We start from the raw sequence: 17030 nt of genomic DNA on the forward strand, positions 1-17030 counted from the left end.
CAAGATCAAAGAGGATTAAAGATATCGCTTTTTTGTCTTTATTTCGTTGAAGAAATTATCGTTCTGAATGTACTTATATGATTATGGATATGAATATTGGGGGCTTGAGGTTCTTGTCCGCCCAGTGAACGGCGTCATACTGGCCCGTTATCCATCAAGAACTGACATTCATGTCTGGTGTCAATATCGTTGCGGCGAACGCGTTAGACATTCACGTTGCGAATTCCCTCCACTTTGCAGGTCCGCGCCCTTTTTGCGCGTTTCGAATGGTTGACCTCTTCTACTTCTTCATTAATCTTGCTGCTGGGGAGTATGCCTTGAAATAATCCACGAACATGTCAACTAGTAACGGTAACAGCAAGATATCGACATCTCAAGCTGCTGAGTTCCACGCATATTTCACGAAACAACGGGAAGGTATGTATGTGCCTACAAAGCTGAAGCCATATGACCAACTTCACCATCATGATTAGTCGGAGTAAGCTGATTGGATACTTGTACTGTAGAGATCGATTCCCTGGTTGTTGTCTCGGGTACACAAGGGTCATCCGATACCAATGAGCTTAGCCAAAGGATCAACGCGCTCCGGACTGAGGTGGATAAGATATCGAGCTTGATACCCGTGTATGATAGGGTGAAATACGAGAAAGTGAGTTGTCACTGCAATGCGTTCCAGTCGGTCGAGAATTCGATTCGGATGCACCCCTCCTTCGAGCTAAGTTACAAATATGCCGATGACTGAATTGTGTTACATTGTACCTCGAAAGTCATTGGTCGAATTGGAGAACAGGCTCTCATCGTTAAAAGCCAAAGATAAACCGAAATCCAAATTCAGCTTCAAGTCGAGGCCGAAATCTACACCTAGTGCTGCTGCGTCAACATCAACATCAGCATCAACATCTTCCTCATCTGTACCTAGGCCCGAAGCCGGACCATATGATCTTTCGGCATCCGTAAATCAGGACCAGTCAAATTCGGGCGCAAGCACACCTACGAAAGCTGGGTCCGCATCTACACCTGCCGCTACACCTAGATCTGGCTCTTCAAACTCACATACTCACACCCACACGATAGCCCACTTGTCCAATCGACCAATCCGCCCACCCGAAGGAGTCAAGGGGAATTATACGTTGAACCTGTCGAACCTGAGAGATTGTATTATAGATCTACGTCCTCTGGCTGCTCTGACTCCTCTTACTCCCCATAACCGTCCATCTACGATCCCGAACGACAACGAAGCCCCAGCTGAGATTACCGCGATCCATGGCAAGTCCCTTGAAAGGTGTTTGTTGATTACACCCTTGATGAGGGGAAGTGCATTGTTGGATGAGGTGAAAGATTCGGTATTGGCTTTGGGTTGTCAGCAGGTGAGTCCTGATTTCGGAGTTCCGAGTTCGGTCTGCTCTGCTTGAGTCTCTTATCATTACATCGTTTGCGTTGTCACCAGAGAATGTGTACATATTGTATATCTCTTTCCTCCTTTGCAGACGATTGAAGCTGATGGATAGTTATATATACGCCATGGTCGACCTCAGTTCCGAATACATACGTCGACGAATAATACAATCCTGCTCAATGTCAATTCCTTACCTGTCATTGAACATTGCAAGACCCTTAGATTCGGCGGATATCCCGAGGATTTACTTCAATCACGCTCGACGGACCGAACGAACAATGTAAGTCCTATCTCTCAAACCCACTTAGATACGATAAGATTGTTGAGTCACGAATCACGGATTATACTAATAGATCACATGTCAATGTGGAAATGCAGCTGCCCCACACCCAATCCAATGCCAACACCAATCATACGAAAGTACAGGATTTCGACTGGCCTCTTCCTACCCCATCCCCAAATTGGAGTGTGCTTTCCGAAACTGACGCAGCACAACAATCGATAAACATCTTAGAAATCTTAGATCGGATGCAGATCTTGAGCGATAATTCAGAGGAATCTTCAAACGTAGCTCAGATACTTGACAAGGTATTGCCGCCTTCAAGTTGAGTTGAGGTCAATGAGGAGGCCGTGATGTGATGTTATATGCATGTTGTACGAGTATTGTATCGTGTGACATTGCTACCAAGTGATCTACTTGATCTGCATTGCACAAATGGGCGGGATACATCCAGCGTCCGACGCAGGCAAATCGTCAGATTATCCGACGTCTACAACACCTGTTCAACTTCCGCTTCTCCTTCTGCAATTTCGACTGAAGGTTCCACAACTGCCTCCACATTTTCAGCTCTCGTCGCAGGATTCTCAGTTGCACCTTCAAGGGAAACCCGTGGGATCTCTTTCTCAGCTGCTTTGCCCGTCTTGCGCCGTTTCATCCTGAAATGCGAGTCGGATCGATATTCACTTGGGTGGCTTCAACGGCCCAAAATCATGTCAGCAGCTGATCGTGCCAATGATCGTATTCGTAATCGTGTTTGAAACGCGTTTAACTGCTCAAGGCAAGGATACAAGGGAACAAGGGAACAAGGAACCCAGATTGGATGGATTCAAGCAAAACACGAAGAAGATCGTTATGACAACTAGGATTTTCAGGAAGAAACGGAGAAAAAGAGAAAAGAACCGAATATTGTATACCAGATACTGCATATTGAATTCTCGAAACTCATCACTCACACTTTGATAGCTGACCAAAGATAACCACCTGACGCACTGGTATTCATCATCGGATGCGTTCGACCGGGTAGAACCTGATACGTCCTAGTCCAACTTTCACTCAGTGTATCGTGTAGATAATTCGGATCTTTCTTCGACCAAGCCAGAAGCTCAGCTAGGACTTGTTGGTGTGGTGAATACACCACTAAAGGTGCCGAGCCGAGTAAGAAGGGGGATAGGAACGATAAGATGGATATGGGTGACAGAGTGCTAGCTATGATTAGGCTGAGAGACCGCGCGCCAAGTTCCATTTGGAAAACGAGAAATAATCGTCAGCTTAGTTCTCAAAGCCCAAGAGTCAAATGTCGAAGCTCGAAGCTCGAATTGGCAAGGTGAAAACAGAACAGCTGATGCAATCACCACTCACCCGTCCCAACCACCTAGATGCAGTTCATCCCTCGTAGCGTTCAACTCAGCCACTTGGGCATTATGTTTTCGGAGACGTTGAGCGACTTTGGCCGGTTTGGCGTTCTCGTCTTCCGGTGGTGGGGGTGCTACACGGGATTTGGGGAAACCTCATGTCAGCATGCCCTTCTGCTTGGGATTGCAGGATCCGTGTTCTCAAAAAATGCACAATGAAAAAGTTAACAAAATTATGGAATATTTGAACACAAAGACACTAAGACCCGCGGATAGAAATAAGGGAAGAGGCGGTCGACTCACGCCTTTCGTAGTCATCTTGAGCCTCCATCCAATTTAACCACTTGACACACTCCAACTCTCTCTCACTGATATTCATCGTATTAAGCACACCCCAGCCGGGCGGAGAATCGCTATTCGTGAATAATAATATCTTCCCTTGGGCGCCCATCCTTTCTAATACCGCAGCAGTCACCAGTCCACCCGTATCGTCCACTACTAGGTACCTGCCTCCAGGGCGGACGTTCGCCATGTTCAGTAATTGCGATAAGGTGTCCATACGTAGATGCAGGATTGAGGCGGGGGATCGGTCGGAGTAATGGGATAGTATATTGGGTATGGAGGGCGATAAGGGGTGCACAGTCGTTGAGAATCTGTTCAACGAACAACGAGCACGACGAATCGATAAAGTCAGCATTGTGAAACTTCTCAAATTCTTATTCTTGTCCAGCTCAAAGCGAGTTGTCCAGAACGAATACCGGTTTTGTGTGAATCAGGTCCTCATCATGCTGAGCAATGGGTCAAGAAGGGAGAGATGTGACCCACTTTTTCTCTTTCCGCCTTCTCCACTTCTCTTTACTGAACTCAGTCTTCAACTTGAACCTCTCGTGGCTTTCCTCCTGCTTCTTGATAATTTCCTCTACGCTCATCCCTTGAGCTCGGAGCTCTGCGATTTCTTCATGGGATAAAGTCTGTTTCTCCATTTCGGGTAAATCATGTATATGTTCGTTTGTCTCTGTTATATCGTCTATACCACATTAGAGCATGTTCCCCGGTCAGTATCTTGTTCTTGATTCTTCAGAGACTGACTATGAAATACGATATGACACAGGAGATTGGATTTCTTCGACAGAGACGTTGACATTGACAGTGACAGTGACAGAATTGGCGAGTGAAAGCGAAACTGACCTATGACAGCTTCCACTACGTTCTGCCTTTTAAGAGGACGCAAAACGTTCTTCCAGCCCGGATTACTCTTGATATCATTCTCTCTCCCTTTGCCTTTTCCTTTCCCCTTTCCGTTGCCCCTCTTGTCGTTCATAGCTGCATCCTCATCCAAAAACGGTAGAGGAGTTGAAGTTCCAGAAGCTGAGGTTGACGCAGACCCGCCGATAATTTCGTAGGTGATATCGTAATGTAGGTTGAGTAGTTGAGAAGCAGGGAATGCACCGTATTTCCCGAGTTGGATCAAGCTGCAACGCACGGAGTATGGGTCAGCGATGCGATGCGATGAGATCGAATAATTCGACTTTGAATTCATGCTATTCTCATTTCCGCAACAAGCTCATACAGTACAACTTCCTGATTGGACTGGGGTGACTGTGTTCGCTTGCGACGAGAAAAAAGGTAAACTCACCCGTTCTTCTCGATAGTGACCACCTTGATCGCATCACTAGGAAGCCGGAGCATGACCGTATCGCCCTCTTTGATCCGAGTCAACCGACGGAGTATCACCTCTGATAATGGCTCTCGCGGCTCGTCATTCTCGTCCCCCCTACGTCGCTTGGAATGGGGAGGTGGAGGTTTAGTCGAACTTTCAGCAGCGAGGGTCGGTACTTGCTCATCGCCAATGATCTGCGGGTGAGGGATGTCGATTTCCATACTTGGTTGAGCGACTCCAGCGGCCTCGACTGGCTGTGAGATGGTATCAGTCATACTCATCATGACTCGGTGGGTCTTCTTGGCTTGTCTTAAGTCGGATTGATGAGACGTTGCTGCTCCTGTAAAAATAGAAATCATCTGCGAAATAACTTAAATGATCTCGAATGAAAATATGGGAAATATCCTTATTTTAGTGACCCGGTTAAGATCTTCCCAGAGTGAGTCCGCATCCACGTTTGCGGCTACGACGTAGGATGGAAGCATGACGCGTAAACCTATGCAAAGCACAAACGCAGCATCTCCAATATCAAGAGTCTCTGTCCGCAATCCTAGACCAAAGGGGCTTCTCAGGAGCATATAGGACCGCTTCCAACATCTGAATCAGCTGGTAGACTCGCCCGCCCCGCAAAACCGTAAAGCAAAATGGCTCAACCACCATACATGTCCTCCCGCTCTCCTCCTCCGTTGCAACACCCCAAACCGACTCATCCAGCCTATCCACCTCCCGAACCTCCGCACACGCCCACCGGAGGGGGCTCAGCCAACTCGTCCCCTTATTCCCAGGCGCAACGTATCTCCCAAGACGGTTATATACGGTACTCGAGTCCTCCAGTCGGCGAGTCAAATTCAAATGGCGGAAGTGGAGGAAGTGGATCTTCTTCTTCTTTCAACGCTTATGCTCCTGGTCAACAAAATCCAAATACGCGAAGTGGGTACGGTGGAAATACCCCCGGAGTAGGCGTAGGCGTGGGTGTTGGTCATACTCATGCGCCCGGACCTCAAGGATATAGCTCGATGAGTAATAATGCGTTTGGGGGAACGTGGCCCGGAATGAATGATGCGACTGCGCAGATGGGCGTGCAGTTTGGGAAGTCTGCTGTAGCTGCCGGTCAAGATTATGTGGAGAAGAATGTATGTCGAGCTCATATCATTACCCATCAACGACTTGTGTTTGCGCACCCTCATCACTCGGTGACATCGAATCTAACCGCATAATTCCAGTGAAAACGTCTAGCTAACACTGCGAAATGTGACTAGTTTACGCGATACTTACCCTTGCACTTGATTAAGGTCTCGTTCTCCGTGACCAACTCGTATGTGCTGAACAAGCTCCGGCTGGTGCTTTTCCCATGGAAAAACAAGACCTGGTCGAGGCAAGTGAAACGATCTACGGTTGACGGAGCAATGGAGGGATGGCAATCTCCCAGAGACGATATAAATGCTCCTGACTTGTATATTCCCAGTGAGTATATATCATCTGACCCGAACATACTCATACCCCACACCGCAGAAGGCAAAGCTCGGATTGGAACCCATATGCGAATATTCTGACTGACATTTCCCCGACTCAATTCCGTGTTCGTGTTTAGCAATGGCCCTCGTCACGTACACACTACTATCAGCACTGGCATCAGGCCTTCAATCGCGCTTCCACCCTGAAGTCTTGGGTGTATCCCTCTCGAAATCACTCGCAGTGGTCATCCTTGAGTTCTGCGCTATCAAGCTCGGCTGTTACTTGCTCGACGTTAGAGGCGGTGGCGCCTCAGGGGTAGAGTTGATAGGCTACGGCGGATACAAGTTCGTCGGTATCATAGCTGTGATCATTGTGAACATGCTTGGATTCGGTAGGATTATTTGGTGGTCTTCTTTCATTTATACTTTCGGGGCCAATGCTTTCTTCCTTGTAAGTCGAACGCTTGTTTCAGTCCGTTGTGCAAACGTTCAAATGAGCTGATTCTGTGAATTCTTTGTGCCATGATAGCTTCGATCTCTCAAATACGTCTTGCTCCCCGACGCGTCCGTCTCGACTGTCACTACAACGCTATCTCATTCGCAGCGATCAAGAAGAGTCCAATTCCTGTTTTTCATGGCTATGAGCCAGGTCTTGTGGATGGGCTGGTTATCCAGAGTGTAGACTTGAAGTCACCTCGGACTCGGGGAGAGGGCGGGGGAAATACGTGTGGGCGTTACACCAGCATATACCGCAATTCCCAAGCATCATGGTCAAGCATGCATCATACTTGCCATATTGAATCCTCTGACATGCACAAATCGTGGTACTGCGGGAGTAAGCTTAAGATATAAGTATGTGCCACGTGCGAATGGTTCCGGTTGTAAAGGTCTGGGCGCTTTTAGGGTTTTTTGGTGCACATCTCGTTACCATATTACCATGACAATGACTACGCTTGGACCTCGAGAATTCCAACTTTTACTCTACATATCACTGTCAACTGCTTGGTTATCTTGCATCTTCACTATTCACAGCATAGTCACAAGCACGATGACTTCTTCTCGCCTCTGATCAACTAGAACAATATACGCGACCGAAAAAGTGATAGCTCAAGTTTGAGCAGCTCATCGCCTTGGGACCGAAGTCACGACCGAAAAGTACAGCCTTCTGTCGGTGTGGATACTTTACACTTGTACGGTCCACAGCACCGAAGGACATATCGAGCGCACCATTCAATCCAACCAAGGGCCTGCACAGCTGCCGACAAGTGTGACGGATGCTTCAGTATATGGACGACCCATCACAAGATATATTAGATAGCTAGTCGGAATCCGCAGTAGCAGTACCAGATTCAGCATCTGAACTTTCGAAACCAAAGCCAAAGCCAAATAGCCAAAATTTAATCAACATGTCGTTATTCGGTCAGGTCAAGCGCCATACACCTTCATCGACCAAACCCCGTCGCTCGCCTTTACCGACCACAGCATGGGACGCCGACCGTAAACTAGATTCCGCTCATGGGGGATCATCTCATGCGCAAATAGCAGGATACGGTAGATTCTTCACCATTCTTTATCTCCCTTTTCCCTCCTTCACCTCGTCCTCCTCTTCTTCAAGCTCAGATAACTACTTGAATGGAAATGGCTTGTCATCACCGAAATCTCACTCGCATTCCCGTCATTCATCTTTCTCTCAATCCCACTCCCACTCACACTCCAGAGGTCGGTATATAAAGATATACCTACCCATCCCACCCAGACTCTACTCGAGGATACCCCGCCTGAATTCGCCAATACGCATACTGGCCTTCCTCTTGATCACCCTCACTCTGGGATTGTTCTTATTGGGATTCAAGAAGACGAGAAGAGGAGGATCGACATGGTCTCCGCCCTTCGTGGATCCGGATACGACGGTGATTACCCCAGAGGAAGCGGCTCTGATATGGGAATGGGAGATCCTGAGTGGTCATTATCCTTCAACGCATCATCGTGAGTCTATGTGGTCGTTGTCTCTGACCTTGTCCCTGTCCTTGTCCTCGATCATTCACTTTGGCAAGCAAGCTTCGATTTGTCCTATATTGGGACTCAGCGGCTTCTGAAAATAATTGACAAACTGACGAGTCCTTCCCATTTATAGCACCCGACCATATACCACTCCCACCCCAACTCCATAATCCCATAGTACCCTCATCCTTACTTCCTTCCCCCTCGTCACCAACACCGTTAGTAGCGTATCAGAATCGAAATTCTCCCTCGCAACCGAAAATCAACTTGATAGGTCAAGGGCCGGAAAGGAGTTACTTGAATGCCTGGGACACGAGGGAAAACCAACCTGGTTTCGCTCCTCGTCCGGCGCCTGGTACGGTATTGGACCTGGATCTTGTGCTGGAAAAGTGCGATTTCGGCACGAATAAAGTGAGTCTTGGCGTCAATCAAGCTTGCAGGCAGTGAGGTGGTCATTCCATGCAGAAGTGCGGATAAGGGTCAGCAAGGGAGACATATCTGATGGGCTCAGGTGCAAATATCGGTTGTTCTACGGACGTGATTGTAGGGATTTTGACTTACAAGCCGGGCGCTGACTCGTCTACCACATCTCCAGTACGTCCGAGATTGCTTAGAATTCTTGCGTATTGGTGGAGGCTTAGATAGTAATGGGCGAGTGCGCCGGGGGAACTACCTATCCCAATACAAGCAGATGTACTACGAAGCGACCACCCCAGAAAAGCGAAACGACTGGACATCTCGTTCGACGCCTCTCGCTGCTGTTGACCCATCTAGATCGCCTTTGACCCTTCAAAACCCTTATCCTGTTTCAGCATCTTTCGACTCCCGCTCCGCATGCGACGAACTGCATCCTCGTATATTCCACATGTTCTGGGCCGGACCGTTCACAGATAAGCCGTACATGGCAGTGATGTCCTTCCTCTTCACCCAAAACCTCGGTCTCGATAAACCTCTCGGGGCATCTTCCGATATCGTCAAGGGTACATGTAGACCTCAATTCTGGGTGTGGATTAACCCCGGACCAGCAGCTGCTGTTCCCAACCCGTCAGCAAAGAGAGAGATGTACGAGAGTCTGGCTACCAATCCATGGTCTGCACCATTTTTAGATGAACGATTCAGAGAAGTGGTCAAGTTCAAAATGTGGAATACAACCGAACAGCTCGACGGTATAGATGAGCTCAAAGATCATTGGAGGGATATGCAGATCTTCAACTCTGGTGGGAATGTCTATAAACAACAACAGCAAAAAGCGCAGCCTACCACAACGGCGCAAGAGGAGGAAGGACCCAAATTGGGTGAACTTCTAGATGAACAGAATATCGACGGTGTGGGAGAAAGTGAGTATACGACAGAACTTCCAGCTACGACAGCAGCCAAGAAGAAGAAAGACAGTGTATTTGAGAAAGTCGGCTCGTCAAGTGAATCAGATTACGATCGATTATCGGTAATTCTCAGTGATATGGCGCGATTTGTCCTGACGTACCGATTTGGAGGGATCTACCTGGATGCGGATACCCTTTTCTTGAGAGATTGGGAAGAATTGTGGAATTACAGAGGACAGTTCGCATACCGGTGGTCGTGGCATCAGAAATATAATACAGCGGTACTTAAACTCCACAAGAAATCTGCCCTGGCAACTTTCCTCTTTAAGACTGCTCTGGAAAACGGCTTGGACTTCCACCCGATGACGGTCAGTAGGTACTTGAAAGATGCGGGCTTGGACAAGTTGTTGTTCAGGGTGCCGGACGCGCTGTTTGATCCGGCGTGGTTGAATATGGAGAGGTATCAAAGAGAACGACCGCCTTTCCCTTATTTCCCAGAGTGAGTGATTCCGCATTGGTTTCTTACTTCGTTGCTGCTTCATTCGACTCTGACTTTGGCTTTGACTGAATCTGAGCTGAGCTGATATGGTACTCGTGACAAACGCAGATTCTCTGTTTTCTTCTCGAACGATAAATTCGATACTGCCGGTGCACAACCGCTTGGATTCGACGGTTTCTTCAGAGGAGCATTCTCGTATCATTTTCATAACTTCTGGTGGGTTCTATTCCTGTATCGATACAGAGCAATGTTGTGGCCATGGTCCGGATGGTGGATGATGCTGACTGGACTGATTGGTTTGACTTGATGATTGTCTAGGTGGATGCCATTCGACCCGTCGCGGAATTTCCCTGATCTAGGCCAACGATTCATCAAAGGTGAAAAAGCTCTGAAGGAAGCTGCCAAGTTGAACTCGTTAGCTGGTCAAGCCAACTTGATCAAAGACGGAGATCGTGATAGTGAGCTAGGAGAAACGAAAGTTGAGGGTGATGGTTTAGTCACTACGCGAGAAGATATGGACGATGAGGTTGATCTGAGTTGGAGTACGGTGCTGAAGAGGACGTTTGAAGGGTATTTAAGAGGGGAAAGGGCGAATGCGTATGGCGAGTGGCTTGAATGGGGGGAGTAGGTCTGGGCGTTCGATCAGGTGTGGTCCATTCAACGTGACGGTGAGATAGAGTACAAGTGAGAATGGCACACGATGAGACAGGCAAAACAGAAACAGAAACAGACCACAGTACGGGCACAATAGTACAGGAAAGAAGTTCTGCAGAGGAGAGGGCAGACAGGCAGGAGCATCATCTTGGAAGATCTGAGGATTCGAAGCTGTAGCATTGGCGATGCGCTGACAGCGGCTATAATCGAAATCGAAATGAATGAGGTCATTCAAGATCAAGATCAAAATCGAAATCGAAAGGAGAATCATGTTCGTTGTCATGGTACGATGAACATCTGTGCTACTCGTACATGATATAACACAAGTATACCTTACATCTCTTTATACGTCGGTTTTTATATACCCTTACTCAGCATCTGACAGACAAGATGATGAGCATGCTGATGATTATATGCATATGCATCAAAATATTGCGGCATACAGTATGACAGATAGTTAGAATTAGCACAAGAGTATAAGAGTCCAGTAAATGAGAGAGAGATAACCTGTGCCACGTTTACTTTGTTTGGTGGAGGCCGTCCGTGTGTGTTCGACTCTGGTCCCATTGGTGAATGCAACGTTTGGCATTTGTCATGGATCTCGCTTCCTACTCGTCGTACTCGTACAACACAACACAGGGACACCTTGCACTTTGCACCTTGCAGCGCCGCAGCTCGAAGCTGGACAAGTCAAAGCTCTGAAGCTATAAAGTCACAAGTCACAAGTCATTAGTCACTGCTAGGATGTCCTCCGCCGACCTCGAGACATTGGCGCGATGGCGTACGATTGGAGTACCGCATTCTGAAGAAGTGATTGAATTGGGTCGGAGGGTGCTGGATAAAGGTAAAGGGGTGATGGGTGATCAAGGTGAGTGAAGCTCAAGTAGCAGCGGGGCTCGGGCAGAAAGAATCGAAGCCCCATCAACGCAGAACAGCGCAGATGCAGATTGGTTAAGACGTAATGCTGATGATGAGAAATATACATGAAATAAATTGTAGAATGGGCATTGAGGGAGCAGGTGGCTATTGCTGCGTTGGATTTAGGACAACATGAGTTATCTAGAGTGAGTCTCTGATTCTGACGTTCTTGGAGCGTTGCGTTCTGCTTTCATCATCTGTAACTATGGAGCTACGATACATGTACCTTGGCGTCATCGCATCAGCATGACAATGATGGACGAGCCAAGCTAATATAATGATATTCAACCTCAACTTCATCTTCATCGTGTCGATGTCAGGAGCAAATCAAGATACTTCGAAGCAAGTTCCCGAATTCACCCAGAGTGAGGATATTAGATGGACTGTTCTTTGAATCGCAAGGAAGAGTGGATCAGGCCAGGGAGATATATGAGGGTTTATTGAAAATTGACGAGACGAATGTGGTGGGTTTCTTTGTGCTTGCTTGCTTGGTTTCTTGCTTGTCTTTTTCTTTGGCCCTTCTTGCCTTCCCCTCTCATTTTCGCTCGCTTCTTGCGCTTCTCTGCAGACTCTGTCATTCACTGGACTTTGACCTGCTTATACTGTACCCCAATCACCAATCAAGAAGGCCGACGCATTTACACCCGTAGACTGTCACGCCTCATGTCTATATCTGAGCGAAGCTGATCTAATAACAATCTTGCCTTTGACATAACGATGATCACAGTCAGCACACCAACGACTCATCTCCCTCACCCTCTCCACGACCTCAACCTCAACCTCAACCTCAACCTCCAATTCGAGCACTCATGCAGAGCAGACGACGATCCCGCTCTTGCTTCGATACCTGGACATATTCTACTCAGACCCATCCGGATGGTCCTTGCTTTCCGAACTGTATTGCGATCTAGGGATGTACGTTCAGTCGTTAGATGCCTTGGGGCACTTGCTGGCTATACAGCCATGGGATGAGAATGCCGTTCGAAGAGCTGGAGAGGTCGCTTATACCCACGGGTAAGTGGTTTCACTTCTCTACTTTCGTCAAATGAATCGTGGTTGCACTGTCCCTCGCATCACGCTCTGAAGATAAGATAATAGAGAGAACACTCATGATATCCGTAATTGGAATTCCTTTTGATGTTCATGCCGATGCCGATGTTGCCGTTGCGATCGATGTTGATGTTGATTCAATGTTGACACTCAAGCTGAGGCTGATGCTGATGACGTCTTCATTGCTACAGGGACTATCAACTTTCCCTGAAACATCTCTTACGGTCGTTAGAGATGCAAGGCAACGAGAGTACTGGTCCGGCGGTGAATGGGAGAAGAACGAGGACTTGGTGGGGTATAAAGCTGGTGAGTTCCCAAAAACTTACAAAACAGACCAGTTTTTGCGAAGTGTCACAACGAGCCGGACTCCGACTGGATGCGGTTCTTCTCAATGCACTTCATCACGCTACGAAGTAAGCTGTACAGTCGTGCTGATTCCGAGGTGATAGGCTGTATCTAGATTATTGGAATCAAGTTCAAGTTCAAGTTCAAGTTCAAACTCAAACGCAAGTTCGACGCCAGCAGTGGAAAGTACCGTACCTCCAGAAATGCGTACTACGGAGAAACAATTAAAACTCTTAGATGAATTAGCCACGGAGAGGTTGTTGGCGATAAGTGCCAAAGGAGGGAAGGGTGTGAATTTAGATGTAATCAGGAAGGTACTAGGTAGTAGTACTGCTGCAGCTGGAGAGATAATTAGGTGAAATATCCGTGCCCGAGTGGCTTAGAGCATAGAGCGCAGAACATAGATGAATCGGTCTAGGTCTGGTGAATATGACCCCCTTTCTGCTCTGCCATAGTCAGAAAATTGATATTGTCCTGGTTTCAATTATGGTTGACTATCGATGTTGTGAGCACAAGACAGAAAGCCCGATCAGTGAAGGGAAGTGATCCTTCGGGAAACTTGCGGATCTGCTGTGAGATATAGATGTATGGCTTTATGCATTATTGACTTTGAACTTTTAGATTTTGAATCTGTATTCTACTTTGAATTTTACTTTTCCATTCTTCCTTTCCTTGTTTGCTTTTCTGCTATCTCCCCACTTCTCTCCCACTTCATATTCTGCATTTTAGGTAGATATGCCCTTCGAAGTTATTCAAGCGTTTGAGCTTGAGCTCAGTCAAGTCCACATCCCCCGCATTCTCATCAAATTATGCTTTCCTTTCTTCCATACTTCTCTTTCTTAAGACTGAGCCCCAGTTGATCGGTTGATCGACCTATGACGATTCTTTGACTTCTTTGTCCATAGCTGCTCTGGGTGTGTTTGCTCGCTGCGTGGGCGTAAAAAAAAACAATCAACATGGTACTAAGAAAGACGCTTTACAGGATCCGGATCAAACTCACCTCAGCTTGCAAGATACTGTCCTTGACATCCTGGGCGGAGGGTTCCCCATCACCTCCGCCTTGTTTGCCCTCTGAGGAATTGTCGGCGCCCTTGGCTTCTTGGTCCATAGCCGCTTTAGGGGTGTTTGCTTGCTACAAATGTGTCGATCACATCAGCCTCATCCCCCATCGTGATGTCCAGGAGAAGACACGAGTCTGTTTTAGATTGCGGTGTGGTAATCTTATACATGTGGGATGCGGGGTCATGCAGATCTGTGGGTGTGAATGAAGGGATAGGAAAAAGGGGACTCACCTCAGCTTGTTTGATACTATCTTTCACATCTTGCTGACTAGGTTCCCCCTCTCCACCACCCTGACCGGAGCTACCGGACTCGCTGCCGCTCGAGCCCTTTCCAGTAGCTGGGTCCTGAGAATCTTTGCCGGAATCACCGGAAGCCAATTGCGCTTTAGCAGTCTCGTTGGCGTTCTTGCCCCCGCCTTGGGCCTCGGGCTTCAAGGAATCGTTGAAGAGGAGATTGGAAGGCATCGTCTTGGTCTCGTCCTTCTTGACTGGGATTCGCTCTGGTCCTCTGTCGGCGTGTTTGTGGATATCAGAAGGGTCGGCTGATTTCTGCGGACACGCGAAGGTCAAATGGCAAACAAGATTGTCAGCGTTGATATATCGATTGGTCATTATTTCATGTGACGGAGACGGAGAAACTAGTATCCTCGCTCTGAACTGGGTTCGGACGTCAAAGTCACAGTCACAAACACAGGCATAGGCATAGGCATAGACACAAGTGCAGAGCGAGACACATAGAGAAAGCCAAACGATAATCGTAGAATGTGTATTGAGATGAATTGAACAACACTTACAGGAGAATACTTTCCGCTGTCGGTAGCTTGGATGGCATCGCCTGCCGCTACGGTCGGAGCAGACTCGTTGATCTCGGCTCGGTGTTGAGCGTGCTCAGACGAGTGAAGGGCTGCGTGAGTATCGGCCTTTGAGGGGTAGAGGAGGAAGGTGGCCTATCATAGCAATGGTGACGTAGATTAGCTCAAAGATATTCATACACTTATACGTTTTACAGAACATCCATGCGATTCGATATGAGGCGAAACACGAGACGAAACGAGGCGATGTCGATACACGAGACATGGTGCGTGAGAATAAGGCTCAAGCTAAGGTATGACCAGGAAGGAGCAGCTCACCAAAGATCCGAAGCCGACAGCAGACCCGATCATCCAGGTAGTATCGCTACTTGGCTTTGCACCTCCTGAAGAAGCCCATCTTCTAGAAGCGGGGGCTGCAGCGGACTGGACCCTTGTTCGGGCAGCCAGTCGAGAGGAAAGTCTGGTAGCTGATCGGAATGACATTGTATGGTGGGTGAGTGGTCGCGGAGTCAGGTCAGCAGAGGTGGGATTGAGATTCAGCTGTACTTTGTTGTTATGACTTGAATTGTAAGAGTGAGCACAAGAACCAAAGAAGAAATGAGCTCGTTGTTTTACTGCTCTTACTGCATTCTCATTGGTAACTTATATCACCAATGATGACGTTCTACTTGTACGGTGGATGACACGGCTAATCACCGTAGATCGGGAATCGGAACCGATAATCGGCAGAGTCACGTGAGATCGAAAAGAAAACTGCCACTTTATGTAAAACCCCGTTTGGCTGACGAGCAAAAAGTCAGAAGAGCAAGGACTTGCTTCGAGTTGGTCCTTACAGATTTCGCCTGGTCTTCGATATCATTCCTACAACGCATCTCAACGCAAGACACGAACAGTCAAACAGCCCAATAGCACGCAAATACCACAATCTCACCAAGATGTCTCTCGCCCTACCCACTATACGCTCCTCCTTCACCGCCACTGCCAACTGCGCCATCGCAGGCCCCTCTCGACTCGGTCTACGCTCATTCTCCTCCTCTTCTCCTGCTCTCGTGTCCAAGCGCAAACTCATCGCTAAACGGCGCAAAGCCGCCAATCTGGAATTACAAGCTTCCAAAATCCAAAAACCAGAATTCATCGATCCCGTCCTTGGTAGAGTCCAATACAAAAACCAAGCTCAAGCTCAATCTGGCAATAGCACCAGTAACAAGAACGAATGGAAAGATTCGAAATTATCAAAGATCTTATTGAACTACGACGAGATAGCTTATTCCCCTCCTCCGAATTACGCAGCTGGCGAAACTCCGAAACACTTCTTACCTGGTATATCCCCTTCTGACCAAGAGATATTGTTCGGCACTTTGCCCCATGTTTCAACGGAGCTCAAAATCTCCAATTCACACTCACACTCTTCAAATGGAGGTAGTCCAGCAGGCGTAGGAGGAGGGGTAGGGGTAGCGGGAAATCAAGTCGAGGAAGAACAATCTAAACAGTCGGAAATGTTGATGCGTATCCTAGATCTGAGGAATGCGAGTAAAGACGCTGTAAAGATTCTGAATCGACAGAGGGTGATTGATGAGTTTGGCAAGGGGGTAGATACGGGTAGTTCAAGTGTACAAGGTGAGTCAGAGTTTGTCGATCACTCACTCCCTCTCTTTGATGATTTGATCATGAACATGATCTGACCTTCATATTACACATTACACATTGGACATCACCCATTACACACTTCCCACCAACACCAAGAAAACGAGTCGATTGACTGACCAATATCTGGTCTCGATCTTTTGCAGCCGCTCTACTCACGACGAAAATCCATAATCTCCTCTCGCACACTTCTCAGAACCCCAAAGACACAGCGAACAAGCGATCCCTGCGCTTACTCGTGCAACAACGAGCTAGGCACTTAAAATATTTCAAACGGACCAATTCTGCTGAATCGTACGATGGGCTTCTCAGTCAATTGGGCTTGGAACGAGGGGCAGTAGAAGGCGAATTGAGATTCAGCTTTTAGACCGCCAACCTTAGTCGATACACTGAAGACTTCACTCCTAACGAGTAAGTCTCAACATTCCAGTCAACCTTTTTCCTTCTTCCTCCTTCCCTCTACCATCAGATATAACCCCACCTATAACCTATGATGCTTTACCAAAACCTGATTTAATGAGCCTGAGCCTCGGTGACACGAGGTGTGGACGAAACCTTTTTATTGGACTGATCTTACACGTA

At 47.6% G+C, this 17030-nt stretch overlaps 7 protein-coding genes across 7 annotated transcripts; 5 read left to right on the forward strand and 2 right to left on the reverse strand.

Annotated features, from left to right (window-relative positions):
• Positions 1 to 335: 335 nt before the first annotated feature.
• I303_107796 (uncharacterized protein) lies at positions 336 to 2005 on the forward strand (the record flags this gene model as incomplete). The annotated part of the gene is made up of 5 exons (XM_065969670.1): positions 336 to 417; positions 507 to 649; positions 768 to 1367; positions 1536 to 1676; positions 1775 to 2005. The coding sequence occupies 5 exons, from the start codon at positions 336 to 338 to the stop codon at positions 2003 to 2005; spliced, it is 1197 nt and encodes a 398-aa protein (XP_065825742.1).
• Positions 2006 to 2166: 161 nt separating this feature from the next.
• On the reverse strand, positions 2167 to 4969 carry I303_107797 (uncharacterized protein; the record flags this gene model as incomplete). The annotated part of the gene is made up of 7 exons (XM_018411065.1): positions 2167 to 2368; positions 2630 to 2893; positions 3036 to 3162; positions 3332 to 3681; positions 3854 to 4055; positions 4217 to 4500; positions 4665 to 4969. The coding sequence occupies 7 exons, from the start codon at positions 4967 to 4969 to the stop codon at positions 2167 to 2169; spliced, it is 1734 nt and encodes a 577-aa protein (XP_018259733.1).
• A 363-nt stretch (positions 4970 to 5332) lies between these two features.
• On the forward strand, positions 5333 to 6824 carry I303_107798 (uncharacterized protein; the record flags this gene model as incomplete). Its single annotated transcript, XM_018411066.1, has 4 exons — positions 5333 to 5821; positions 5948 to 6152; positions 6280 to 6593; positions 6672 to 6824. 4 exons carry the CDS (start codon positions 5333 to 5335, stop codon positions 6822 to 6824), a joined length of 1161 nt encoding a protein of 386 aa, XP_018259734.1.
• Positions 6825 to 7548: 724 nt separating this feature from the next.
• Positions 7549 to 10592, forward strand: I303_107799 (uncharacterized protein; the record flags this gene model as incomplete). Its single annotated transcript, XM_018411067.1, has 5 exons — positions 7549 to 8128; positions 8277 to 8554; positions 8739 to 9964; positions 10073 to 10180; positions 10283 to 10592. The coding sequence occupies 5 exons, from the start codon at positions 7549 to 7551 to the stop codon at positions 10590 to 10592; spliced, it is 2502 nt and encodes an 833-aa protein (XP_018259735.1).
• A 770-nt stretch (positions 10593 to 11362) lies between these two features.
• I303_107800 (uncharacterized protein) lies at positions 11363 to 13290 on the forward strand (the record flags this gene model as incomplete). The annotated part of the gene is made up of 7 exons (XM_065969671.1): positions 11363 to 11486; positions 11618 to 11682; positions 11857 to 12000; positions 12264 to 12550; positions 12778 to 12892; positions 13036 to 13066; positions 13112 to 13290. The coding sequence occupies 7 exons, from the start codon at positions 11363 to 11365 to the stop codon at positions 13288 to 13290; spliced, it is 945 nt and encodes a 314-aa protein (XP_065825743.1).
• Positions 13291 to 13804: 514 nt separating this feature from the next.
• I303_107801 (uncharacterized protein) lies at positions 13805 to 15287 on the reverse strand (the record flags this gene model as incomplete). The annotated part of the gene is made up of 5 exons (XM_018411069.1): positions 13805 to 13858; positions 13932 to 14063; positions 14224 to 14541; positions 14787 to 14939; positions 15123 to 15287. The coding sequence occupies 5 exons, from the start codon at positions 15285 to 15287 to the stop codon at positions 13805 to 13807; spliced, it is 822 nt and encodes a 273-aa protein (XP_018259737.1).
• Positions 15288 to 15739: 452 nt separating this feature from the next.
• Positions 15740 to 16815, forward strand: I303_107802 (mitochondrial 37S ribosomal protein uS15m; the record flags this gene model as incomplete). Its single annotated transcript, XM_018411070.1, has 2 exons — positions 15740 to 16421; positions 16595 to 16815. The coding sequence occupies 2 exons, from the start codon at positions 15740 to 15742 to the stop codon at positions 16813 to 16815; spliced, it is 903 nt and encodes a 300-aa protein (XP_018259738.1).
• Between the last annotated feature and the right edge of the window lie 215 nt (positions 16816 to 17030).

Source organism: Kwoniella dejecticola, chromosome 10, assembly GCF_000512565.2.
Source record: "Kwoniella dejecticola CBS 10117 chromosome 10, complete sequence".
Taxonomy (NCBI): Eukaryota; Fungi; Basidiomycota; class Tremellomycetes; order Tremellales; family Cryptococcaceae; genus Kwoniella; species Kwoniella dejecticola.